The following is a 12,754-nucleotide window of genomic DNA, read 5'->3' as shown; positions in this document are numbered from 1 at the left end:
CCGTTCCATTTCAGAAATTGCATTCACAAATTAATTTAACTGTTTTTAGACTTGCTGTAATTAAAGGCTTGAAAAAAAACATTAAGCGTACCAGAGAGTCTGTTGTATAGTTTATTACACATAATACAGTGAGGGAAAAAAGTATTTGATCCCTTGCTGATTTTGTACATTTGCCCACTGACAAAGAAATGATCAGTCTATAATTTTAATGGTAGGTTTATTTGAACAGTGAGAGACAGAATAACAACAAAAAAATCCAGAAAAAAAGCATGTCAAAAATGTTATAAAATGATTAGCATTTTAATGAGGGAAATAAGTATTTGACCCCCTCTCAATCAGAAAGATTTCTGGCTCCCAGGTGTCTTTTATACAGGTAACGAGCTGAGATTAGGAGCACACTCTTAAAGGGAGTGCTCCTAATCTCAGTTTGTTACCTGTATAAAAAGACACCTGTCCACAGAAGCAATCAATCAATCAGATTCCAAACTCTCCACCATGGCCAAGACCAAAGAGCTCTCCAAGGATGTCAGGGACAAGATTGTAGACCAACACAAGGCTGGAATGGGCTACAAGACCATCGCCAAGCAGCTTGGTGAGAAGGTGACAACAGTTGGTGCGATTATTCGCAAATGGAAGAAACACAAAAGAACTGTCAATCTCCCTCGGCCTGGGGCTCCATGCAAGATCTCACTTTGTGGAGTTGCAATGATCATGAGAACGGTGAGGAATCAGGCCAGCACAACACAGGAGTATCTTGTCAATGATCTCAAGGCAGCTGGAACCATAGTCACCAAGAAGACAATTGGTAACACACTACGCCGTGAAGGACTGAAATCCTGCAGCGCCCGCAAGGTCCCCCTGCTCAAGAAAGCCCATATACATGCCCGTCTGAAGTTTGCCAATGAACATCTGAATGATTCAGAGGACAACTGGGTGAAAGTGTTGTGGTCAGATGAGACCAAAAAGGAGCTCTTTGGCATCAACTCAACTCGCCGTGTTTGGAGGAGGAGGAATGCTGCCTATGACCCCAAGAACACCATCCCCACCGTCAAACATGGAGGTGGAAACATTATGCTTTGGGGGTGTTTTTCTGCTAAGGGGACAGGACAACTTCACCGCATCAAAGGGACGATGGAGGGGGCCATGTACCGTCAAATCCTGGGTGAGAACCTCCTTCCCTCAGCCAGGGCATTGGAAATGGGTCGTGGATGGGTATTCCAGCATGACAATGACCCAAAACACACGGCCAAGGCAACAAAGGAGTGGCTCAAGAAGAAGCACATTAAGGTCCTGGAGTGGCCTAGCCAGTCTCCAGACCTTAATCCAATAGAAAATCTGTGGCGGGAGCTGAAGGTTCGAGTTGCCAAACGTCAGCCTCGAAACCTTAATGACTTGGAGAAGATCTGCAAAGAGGAGTGGGACAAAATCCCTCCTGAGATGTGTGCAAACCTGGTGGCCAACTATAAGAAACGTCTGACCTCTGTGATTGCCAACAAGGGTTTTGCCACCAAGTACTAAGTCATGTTTTGCAGAGGGGTCAAATACTTATTTCCCTCATTTTATAAAATTTTTGACATGCGTTTTCCAGATTTTTTGTTGTTGTTTTTCTGTCTCTCACTGTTCAAATAAACCTACCATTAAAATTATAGACTGATCATTTCTTTGTCAGTGGGCAAACGTACAAAATCAGCAGGGGATCAAATACTTTTTCCCCCTCACTGTATACACGCAGTGCTGGCTCCTTACCTCCTTTTTGATCTCCAGTATTTTCCATAACTAGTCACATTTATTCCACTTTCCCTTTACCTCCTGAGCAACCTGTAAATATTCCCCCCTTTGAGTTTATTTGTCATGTCCTCTGCATCCATTTTGGTGTTACGATGTTCAGAGTTTGTTATAACCATTGATATATAATTCATTGATGCAATTATGATATGCTATAGGCATGGCCTGCCCACTCATTAGGCAGGATTAGGGGGCCGCCCATGGTGGCAGATTGACAAGGGCGGCATTTTCTGAGCTAAACTGACCAAGACGCACCTCCAACACCAACACATAAAATTTCACATATTTCTGCCCCAAAACAATGACAATTTCTCTCAACCAGTGATATAAGGGTTTTTAGGTGAGCGGTGATGCAACCCTTTGATAAGCAGTGGCCACTTTGTCAAAGGCAGGGGCGCAAAATATGTTGCTTGTTCATTACCAGCGTGCCTCTCCGGGGTGATGTTGGAAAGACGCATCTCTGCAGCGCTCAACCAACGTTCAGTCCAAAAAATGATCTAACAAATCATGTAGCAGATATAGCATATTGTATAAAGAGTACGTTGCATTTTCTGTATACAGGCTGGAGATAAAATGTATGACAATGTAGTGAGACATACACTTTTTACATCATGCAGGTTTCTCCGATCAAATAGCCTAACCTAAATGGCGCTCAATTAAAATAAAAAAAATGAGCTGTCATGTTAACAAAGATACATATCCTAAAAACAGGACAGGTCAAAGTAAAATGGACATTATGGAATGGACTATCACAACTGCTGTCCTGGAGTTTCACCCCATTGTCATGATCAGTATAAGTAAACATGAATTAAGGCATTATAATTTCCTCATTATAAAACACCAGCATCAAAACAACCGGACAAGGTTTTTCCATTCATCAGTGAGGCATTTTAGCAGACACCAACCATCACCATATCATCTATCCTGTTGATAACCCCTGATCTTCTCTGTCTCATCATACTCATTCTTTCCTCAGTTCACCTCATCCAGTTCCCTACTACATCCAAAACCAACGGAATTAACTACAAACTAACTAGTACATTACATATCACTACACTCTATACATGGGCCGTGTGCATTTTCTGCTGGTGTATCCTGAGATAGCTCCTCTCTGAGAACCTCTTCCCACAGTGTGTACAGGCGAATGGTCTCTCTCCCGTGTGGACTTTCAGGTGCATCTTCATATGGTGCTGGCGGGAAAACCTCTTCTCACACTGGGGGCAGCTGTAGGGTTTCTCCCCTGTGTGGACCCTCTGGTGTCTCTTCAAGTTGGACGAGTCTGAAAAACTGGCCCGGCACAGGTGGCAGCCGAATGGTTTCTCCCCTGTGTGCATCCTCTGATGGATCTCCACCTGTTTGGGCAAACGGAAGGCTTTCCCACAGAACGAACACGGGAAGCGCTTCTCTTTGGCGCTGCCACCTTTACTGATTCCATCTCTACTAGTGTCATTTGTCAATGGGCTTGTGTAGCCATTTAGTGTTGAGGCACTGGCATTGTCTGAGGTCTGGTTTAACATTAGGAGAGTGTGAGGAGGATGAAGGCCAGGGAGTGTCTGTGTCGCAGGGTCCATGTTCCAGTTGATAGATCCTATAGAAGGCAGGCTGAAGGCAGCACCTGTTAGGGGGTTAACCTGAGGCACCATCAGTCTCTCTGAATCACAACTATAGGAGCAGGATGGAGCATCGCTAACCGAGTCAGTCTCTTCTCTCTCCAGACGCATACCGAAACCTCCCCGTCCACGCAGACAAAATCTACGCCTCGTCCTGGTCTCAGCCAGTCTGCAGTCCTGGAGACTAAGTTCAGTTGTTGTTTTGTGTTCGACAGTCCGTTTCTGGTTAACAGTGTTATTCCCCTGCCCAGAGTTGAAGACGCTGTCCCATCCACTGACCTCCACTATGTCACCTCTGGTCCTGGCCTGCTCAGTGATGTCGTCCCCCGGGCTATTGACTGCACCCGTCTGGGTCTGGGAATCCAAGATGGCCACCCAGTCACCTCTGTTAGCCTCCAGCCAACCACCTGCAGGAAGAGGTTAGAAAATAGATCTTAAAAACATGGCAGAGAAAACTACATAGGGAGTTTGACTCAATTACTTGGTCAAGTTCATAAATTGTGTGTGTTTTGTATGTAAACATAGGGTTGTATTGATTTAATTTTATAAATGAAGAAAATAAATTAATAATAATAGCCAGGCTTATCACTATTCCATTTGAAGATCTATTACTGTATGAAGGCTATATGTATTTATCTCTTACCTTGCTCCCCCATCTTTAGTGCACTCAGCAGATCAATGCTCTCTGGTCCATCTTCTATTGTCTCCTCTTTGACCAGCAGCAGATCAGGCTTCCCATCCTCCATGTCTACTGACTGTAAGAGATACAGAGTGAGAGGATGTTTGATCAAGAAATCTGATATGAGCACCCTGCTATGGGGCATCTTCTGATTAGACAATGAGTGATTGCTATGAATACTATGCAAATGTTAGTTGATTTGATACTATGCAAACGTAGTAGTTGATTTGATCACTTGACACTCTTAATTGGTTTGCTAATTCAAAGGCATGGTCCCACACTTAAGACAAAATTAATCAAGATCAGGGCTTGTATCCACAAAGCGTCTTAGACTAGAAAATTGGTCATAAGTGCTTAGAATAGAGACATTTTACTCCTACTCTTATGGGTAAAAATAAAAGCTATGCGTGAAGCCTCTTCTAGTCGACAGATATTTAGGACCCCTCATGAGTTGTCCTAACCAATTAAGAGTTACCAGCAAGTGTCTTGATTTTAAGAAAAGGCAGAGTCAGTGGCTCCTGTACCCCATGCAATTGTTTTGGAGTTTAAAGAATGTTTTGATATTTCTATATGATCAACCCATAAATAATCTACACTGAACAAAAACAAACGCAATATGCAACAATTTAAAAAAATGTACACATCTCCTTCACAGAGTTGATCAGGCTGTTGAGTGTAGCCTATGGAATGTTGTCCCACTCTTCAATGGCTCTGTGAAGTTGCTGGATATTGGCGGGAACTGAAACACCCTGTTGTATACGTCGAACCAGAGCATCCCAAACATGCTCAACGGGTGACATGTCTGGTGAGTATGCAAGCCATTGAAAAACATGGACATTTTCAGCTTCCAGGAATTGTGTACAGATACTTGCGACATGGGGCTGTGCATTATCATGCTGAAACATGAGGTGATGGTGGAGGATAAGTGGCACGACAATAAGCCTCAGGATCTCATCATGGTATCTCTGTGCATTCAAAATTGCCATCGACAAAATGCTATTGTGTTAATTGTCCGTAGCTTATGCCTGCCCATACCATAAACCCACCATGTGGCACTCTGTTCACAACGTTGACATCAACAAACAGCTCACCCACATAACACCATAAACATTGTCTGTGGTTGTGACGCCGGTTGGACGTACTGCCAAATTCTCTAAAAATACGTTTTAGGCGAGTTATGGTAGAGAAATTCACATTCAGTTCTCTAGCAACAGCTCGGGTGGACATTCCTGCAGTCAGCATGCCAATTGCACACTCTCTCAAAACTTTAGACATCTGTTGCATTGTGTTGTTTGACAATGCTGCACATTTTAGAGATAGGGCCTTTTAATTGTCCCCAGCACAAGGTACACCTGTGTAATGAACATGATGTTTAATAAGCTTCTTGATATGCCATACCTGTCAGGTGGATGGATTATCTTGGCAAAGGAGAAATGCTCACTAACAGGGATGTAAACTAATTTGTGCACAACATTTGAGATAATTTTCTTTTGTGTGCATATGGAACATTTCTGGGATCTTTAATTTTAGCTCATGAAACATGGGACAAACAATTTACATGCTGTGTTTATATTTTTGTTCAGTATAGATCTACATGCAACAATAGGCTCTCTTTTGCGCTTTTGACAATGACTTTACATGAGGCCTAAGTCACATGATATGCCTAAATACTTATAACCACTAGGCTAATAAATAATAAAACATTTATTTCGATTATTCAATTAACATACATCATGTTATTTCAAGTTATGAGTTGGGCAATTGATTTATAAGCAACTCTGGCAGTCTCTATGGGAGTGCCACAGGGTTCAATTCTCGGGCCGACTCTCTTCTCTGTATACATCAATGATGTCGCTCTTGCTGCTGGTGATTCTCTGATCCACCTCTACGCAGATGACACCATTCTGTATACTTCTGGCCCTTCTTCGGACACTGTGTTAACTAACCTCCAGACGAGCTTCAATGCCATACAACTCTCTTTCTGTGGCCTCAAACTGCTCTTAAATGCAGGTAAAACTAAATGCATGCTCTTCAACCGATCACTGCCTGCACCTGCCCGCCCGTCCAGCATCACTACTCTGGACGGCTCCGACTTAGAATATGTGGATAACTACAAATACCTAGGTGCCTGGTTAGACTGTAAACTCTCCTTCCAGACTCACATTAAGCATCTCCAATCCAAAATGAAATCTAGAATCGGCTTCCTATTTCGCAACAAAGTATCCTTCACTCATGCTGCCAAACATACCCTCGTAAAACTGACCATCCTACCAATCCTCCACTTCGGCTTTGTCATTTATAAAATAGCCTCCAACACTCTACTCAGCAAATTGGATGCAGTCTATCACAGTGCCATCCGTTTTGTCACCAAAGCCCCATTTACCACCCACCACTGCGTCCTGTATGCTCTCGTTGGCTGGCCCTCACTTCATACTCATCGCCAAACCCACTGGCTCCAGGTCATCTACAAGTCTTTGCTAGGTAAAGCCCCGCCTTAGCTCAATGGTCACCATAGCAGCACCCACTCGTAGCACGCGCTCCAGCAGGTATATCTCACTGGTCACCCCCAAAGCCAATTCCTCTTTTGGCCGCCTTTCCTTCCAGTTCTCTACTGCCAATGACTGGAACGAACTGCAAAAATCACTGAAGCTGGAGACTCATATCTCCCTCACTAGCTTTAAGCACCAGCTGTCAGAGCAGCTCACAGATCACTGCACCTGTACATAGCCCATCTGTAAACAGCCCATCCCCATACTGTATTTATTTATTTATCTTGCTCCTTTGCACCCCAGTATCTCTACTTGCACATTCATCTTCTGCACATCTACCATTCCAGTGTTTAATTGCTATATTGTAATTATTTCGCCACCATGGCCTATTTATTGCCTTAACTCCCTTATCTTACCTCATTTGCACTCACTGTATATAGACTTTTTGTTTTCTTTTTTTCTACTGTATTATTGACTGTATGTTTTGTTTATTCCATGTGTAACTCTGTGTTGTTGTATGTGTCGAACTGCTATGCTTTATCTTGGCCAGGTCGCAATTGCAAATGAAAACTTGTTCTCAACTAGCCTACCTGGTTAAATAAAGGTTAGAACGCCGACTGAGAGCCGGGCCTGATCACCCAACATCAGTGCCTGACCTCACTAATGATATTGTGGCAGAATGGAAGCATGTCCCCGTAGCAATGTTCCAACATCCAGTGGAAAGCCTTCCCAGAAGAGTGGAGGCTGTTATAGCAGCAAAGGGGGACCAACTCCATATTAATACCCATGATTTTGAAATGAGATGTTCGACGATCAGGTGGCCACTTACACTACATGACCAAAAGTATCTGTCAAGAAGGTGAGACTCTTATGACTAAAGGGTCTTCATGCATAGCTTTTTTTTTTTAACAATAAGAGTAGGAGTAAAATGTCTAGTCTCAGCACTTACGTCCAATTTTCTACTCACAAGACTTCTAAGAGTAAGGGTACTGATCTAGGATCAGGCCCCCACCTGGTCAGCACTCCTACTCTGAGAGGCTTTGTGGATACGGGCCCTGACCTAATGCCAAACAGACAGTAGTTCACAGTGGACTCACCTCAATGAGACTGTGTGTGGTCCTGTGCTGCTCAGCTGGTTCCTCTGTGGGTTCAGGAAGAGGTGTAGTCTGGTTGTCATCTATGACCATGGTCCCCTTAGTGTTCCCCAGACCCTCCTCACACCCCTCCTCCTTCACTAGCAGCTCCTCTGGACCCTCCTCCTCCTGGAAGAGACAGCTGATACAGATTACACTCCCTCAGGTACATACACACACTACGTTTAAGTCCTATACTGTAGTTACAGAATGATGTAATTGTTGTTAAATTCATCATGGTGGACATAGATATGATGGTGTGGGTAAATATGAGTCAAAAGTCTAACTAACCCAACTAAACTATTCTGATATGTACAGTAGGTGTTTGTTAGTGTGTGGGTACATGTAGGTATATTTAGTAAGTCTATAATGGTTATAAAGCTCTGTTGGGTGTATGCAGAATAGGGTGAGATCGGATGTGATCTCAATGCAAGTCTTAGAATAAAAAGTCCCATTTTGTGTTTTTTTTTAACATAAACAAGTTTTAAATTACACAATAATAAAAATAAAAATACACCATAAAAATCAGCATGAACTTGATGAACTGCATTACCTTTCTCATTAAAAGAGTCTTGAGAAAAAAAATTAAGTACTTGAATGAAAGTAATTAAATATGCATTTGTGAACATTATATATCCTACACAGTACAAACACAATATGTAACATACTTTTTAGGGTTATATATGCCTTTTTATATCACAGTGCCTGGATGCAATATTATACCCAGGAATATTGAACTCTGAAATCTGTTACTCTTGTTATTCCAAATGTATCTGTGGATATTTTCTGCTGACAACAATAAAAATGTATATTTGTTTTTAATGGTTTATTCTAAACATCAGAAACTAATCGAGTGGAATGGTTTTCGGCTGGTGTATCCTGAGGTAACTCCTCTCTGAGAACCACTTCCCACAGTGTGTACAGGCGAACGGCCTCTCTCCCGTGTGGACCATCAGGTGGATCTTCAGATGGTGCTGGTGGGAGAACCTCTTCTCACAATGGGGGCCACTGTAGGATTTCCCCCGTGTGGACCCTCTGGTGCCTCTTCAGGTTGCCAGCCTGGGCGAAGTGCATGTGACACTGGGTACTGAAGGATTTATCCCGTGTGGAACTACTGGTGGAACCACCTTCTGGAGGCAGCTAAAGCCTTTGTTACAGAACATGCAGAAGAACCATTTCTCTTTAGTACCGCCCGATGTGGCTTCCCCTCCCTGAACCCTAGCTCTGTCATTTGAGTTCAATACCTGATCGAAAAGGCCGTGTGAATTGGAAGGCCCCATTGACATGGACACTGGGTTGCGATCCTTGAACACGTGTAAAGGGGAGCGGGACTTGGATTTGTCTCTAAGCTTTTCATGTAATCTAAGAAGTCTCTGTCCTGTGAGTGTCTGTCTCCTAGGTGACTATCTGCATTCCATGAGAAAGGAATGTCACCCTCCACTTTATCTACCACTATAACTTCACCTTTCTTATCTAGGCACCCTTCAGAGTATACACTACCACTGTACTGGTTCCAGTCCTCTCTAGACAGATCAATCTGTGTCTCTAAACCCAAGGATATGTTCCCAGGTCCATCTCTGTAGTGTAAGAACAAGACAGATCATCACCTCCAGTGTGTAACGCATCACCATCTACACAAGAATTAACAGCCCTTTGGCTCTGGTGAAATACCAGTAAAAACTCTGAGCTGGGAGCAGGAAGACAGCCCAGTCTGCCCAGCCCCTCTGGGTCTGATCTGTGGTCAGATCCTGTGCTCAAGAGCCTGTGTGTTACCGTTAGATGTCTCTGACATTAGGATGGCATTCGGCGTGCCACTGACCTCTGTGATGCTGTGTCGTGGGTCCCCTTCTTCAGTCCTCTCCTGCTTGACCAGGGATGATCCTCCAGGACTTGCAGCCTCTGCATCTGCATCCTGACACAAGAAGAGGGGAGGTTATTACCGTTACATGAGTAGAATTGGATAACAATGTCGTAGGGAAGTCTCACAAGCTCCCCTATGGCAGATAAATAAGGATGTACATGTAAGCAAGTGAATAGCTGAGGGGAGCCTTTCTGAAATAAACTGGCCACATTTGATGTACTGTTACACTAACCTCTATCACAATAATGTGCTGGGTTGAGGTTCCACTACCCTCATCAACAGTGATTGGTTGGTCATCTCTCCATGTATTGTGTCCCGCTGGCTTCACAAAGCTCCTGTGGCCTCCAGTGAGATGTCCTTCACCCGAGAGAGTTATTGGGAGAAAATAGGTGGTTAGGTACTGTCAACGCTGAACGCTATATTGTACAATATTGACAGTTGACAGTCTAGAATTGGCCAGGATGTAAAATTACACTTTGCATAACTTCTTGATATACTATTTATTGATTGATTGATTGATTGATTGATTGATTATGTTCCATTCATCACATTATTTTCATTGAGGAAATAATAGGAAATGCAGTAAATCAAGAATCTGGTTAGAATATGATAGTGTGTATTTGTGCAATATAGCTAAGTAATCATGGGAATTATTGCATACGATCCAAAAACTGTCCAAGACCCAATTCTGGTTAACACATCTAGTCACACATGTGCAGAGGGGGCCCCGCTGCAAAATGTACCTCTTTCCATTCCTCTGTATCGGTCGAGAATCTTGACACTGCTGGGACGACTGGAGTGTGCGCGCTCTCGCGTTGTCCTCTCTGCGCGCTCCCGTGACACCTTCAGCTCCAGTAGCTGTAGTTTCCTCCGCAAAACCCTGTTTTCTTTCTGGCTTTGAGTTATTTCCAAACGAAACACTGCATAGTCGTCGTCTACGAGTTTACAGACCTCTGCCACGGCTGCATTCGCTAGCACCTCCATAATGGAGGCTATTTGAGTGTGAAAACCCATGGCCATTGTTTGCTAACGACTAGCAAGCTAGCGTTACATAGATAACATATATCAACCAAGTCCTGTCTCCAACGCGATTTAAAGATGCTGAGCAGTTAGATTAGTAATATTTTGAGTTACATAATGTTAATGTCTAAATAAAAACCCTAACGAGAAAATTGTTCTTGGTCATGTTTACGTCAATACTTATCTGTTTTTTAAATGGCGGTTGGCAACCAAAAAGGTGCATTACCGCCACCAATTGGACTGGAGTGTGAGTCCGTTAACACGTGATACAAAAAAAATGGGGGAAAGGAAAGAAAACGTCCCAACCAGCTAATCCTACACCCATAGAGCCCCACAGTGGAGACCAATATTTGTATAACTAACCCAAGATTGAACAGAGCCTGTCGTTTCCAATGGGAGCAAATGAATCATAGCGGGCAGAACAAGCAAGGAGGTAGGCAGAGCCAAGCACAAGCTAGTGAGATCCTATTGGTGCGTTCTAGCATATATTTGCATATTTCCATTAGGGAACGCCTAGTCTGAAGTGCACTCGTGCAATAACTCATTCTAAACAACGCAATTGTTTTTAAAACTTTGGCAAAGAGTAAAGTCTACAAAACGCAATCCACTCTGTTTGTTACAAATTCTAGTTTTGGAAACAGAAAACTGTATGGAGATCAAATGTTTAATAGATGAGAAAATTTGCTGGAAAATCAATTTTTCTCCGTCTTCTCCCACTTCTGGCCACCGGGCTTCTTCTCATCACCATATTTGGTAGTGAGTGGAAACGCCAACCGGATGCTTCATTTTAATACATCTGGTGAAATATCTGGCTCATTGTTCTATTTGTGGTGGCGGTGTCATAATACCCTTAAAACCTAGCGGTCAAACACGGAAATGGTTCCAATCGTTTTTCCACCATTCATTTTTTACCATAGGGGATTTTAGAAACACTTAAACACTGTGTAGCTTTACCCTGGTGTGACGTTTTGATAACTATGTAATTCTCTCGGACAAGGTGAATTTGATCAATATTCAGCTCTATTTACTCTGAAATGTAAAATGCTAATTAGCATCAAAGTACTACAAATCCCTGCAAGCTCCTGAACGTCATATCTAGCTGGCAACTTTGCTAACAGATACATTAAGAAATGTAGCCAGTTTATTCATTACTACATTTAGCTAACATTGGAGAGTTAATGCATAGATCCTTACCTTTGCCTCGATTCTGCAGTCTCGTCCAGAACATTATGACATTTGTAGTTTTTTATGATAGCCACATTTGCAGCCGATTAGCATTTCATTTGTTGGGGTTAAATACAGGCGAATATATTGATAAAAGTCACCTTGTCCGAGAGAGATTTACAGTGCCTTCGGCAAGTATTCAGAACCCTTGACTTTTTCCATATTTGTTAGGTTAGGTTAGCCTTATTCTAAAATTGATTATTATTTTTCCCTCATCAATCTACACACAATACCCCATAACGACAAAGCAACAACAAAAAAAATGAAAATATTGCTAATTTATAAAACAAAATAAACTGAAATATCATATTTACATAAGTATTCAGACCCTTTATCCAGTAATTTGTTGAAGCACCTTTGGCAGTGATTACAGCCTCGAGTCTTCTTGGGTATGATGCTACAACCTTGGCACACCTGTATTTGGGGAGTTTCTCCCATTCTTCTCTGCAGATCCTCTCAATCTCTGTCAGGTTGGATGAGGAGCCTTCCTGCAAAGCTATTTTCAGGTCTCTTCAGAGATGTTTGATAGTGTTCAAGTCCAAGCTCTGGCTGGGCCACTCAATGACATTCAGAGACTTGTCCCGAAGCCACTCCTGCGTTGTCTTAGGTGTGCTTAGGGTCGTCGTCCTGTTGGAGGGTGAACCTTTGCCCCAGTTTGAGGTCCTGAGCGCTCTGGAGCAGGTTTTCATCAAGTATCTCTCTGAACTTTGCTCCGTTCAACTTTGCATCGATCCTGACTAGTCTCCCCTGCTACTGAAAAACATCCCCACAGCATGATGCTGCCACCACCACCATGCTTCACCGTAGGGACGGTGCCAGGTTTCCTCCGGAGGTGACACTTGGCATTCAGGCCAAAGAGTTCAATCTTGGTTTCATCAGACCAGAGAATATTGTTTCTCATGGTCTGAGAGTCTTTAGGTGCCTTTTGGCAAACTCCAAGTGGGCTGTCATGT

General features: G+C 43.0%; 3 protein-coding genes across 5 annotated transcripts in view; all 3 read right to left on the bottom strand.

Moving 5' to 3' along the window:
* Nucleotides 1-12,754, bottom strand: part of LOC106602512 (zinc finger protein 69 homolog) — a 506,109-nt gene that overhangs the window by 389,483 nt on the left and 103,872 nt on the right. The gene's annotated exons all lie outside the window — the stretch shown is intronic.
* LOC106602418 (zinc finger protein 500-like) overlaps nt 1-12,754 on the bottom strand; it is a 133,216-nt gene that overhangs the window by 86,640 nt on the left and 33,822 nt on the right. The gene's annotated exons all lie outside the window — the stretch shown is intronic.
* Nucleotides 1,608-10,960, bottom strand: LOC106602485 (zinc finger protein 646-like). The gene is made up of 6 exons (XM_045717553.1): nt 10,301-10,960; nt 9,790-9,914; nt 9,516-9,608; nt 7,661-7,825; nt 4,039-4,150; nt 1,608-3,802 (listed from the first exon to the last, which is right to left on the bottom strand). Exons 1-6 carry the CDS (start codon nt 10,575-10,577, stop codon nt 2,844-2,846), a joined length of 1,731 nt encoding a protein of 576 aa, XP_045573509.1. The 5' UTR covers nt 10,578-10,960; the 3' UTR covers nt 1,608-2,843.

This window comes from Salmo salar, chromosome ssa04, assembly GCF_905237065.1.
Source record: "Salmo salar chromosome ssa04, Ssal_v3.1, whole genome shotgun sequence".
Taxonomy (NCBI): domain Eukaryota; kingdom Metazoa; phylum Chordata; class Actinopteri; order Salmoniformes; family Salmonidae; genus Salmo; species Salmo salar.
The sequence above is the reverse complement of the archived record's forward strand: the minus strand, read 5'-3'. Positions and strand labels throughout refer to the sequence as shown.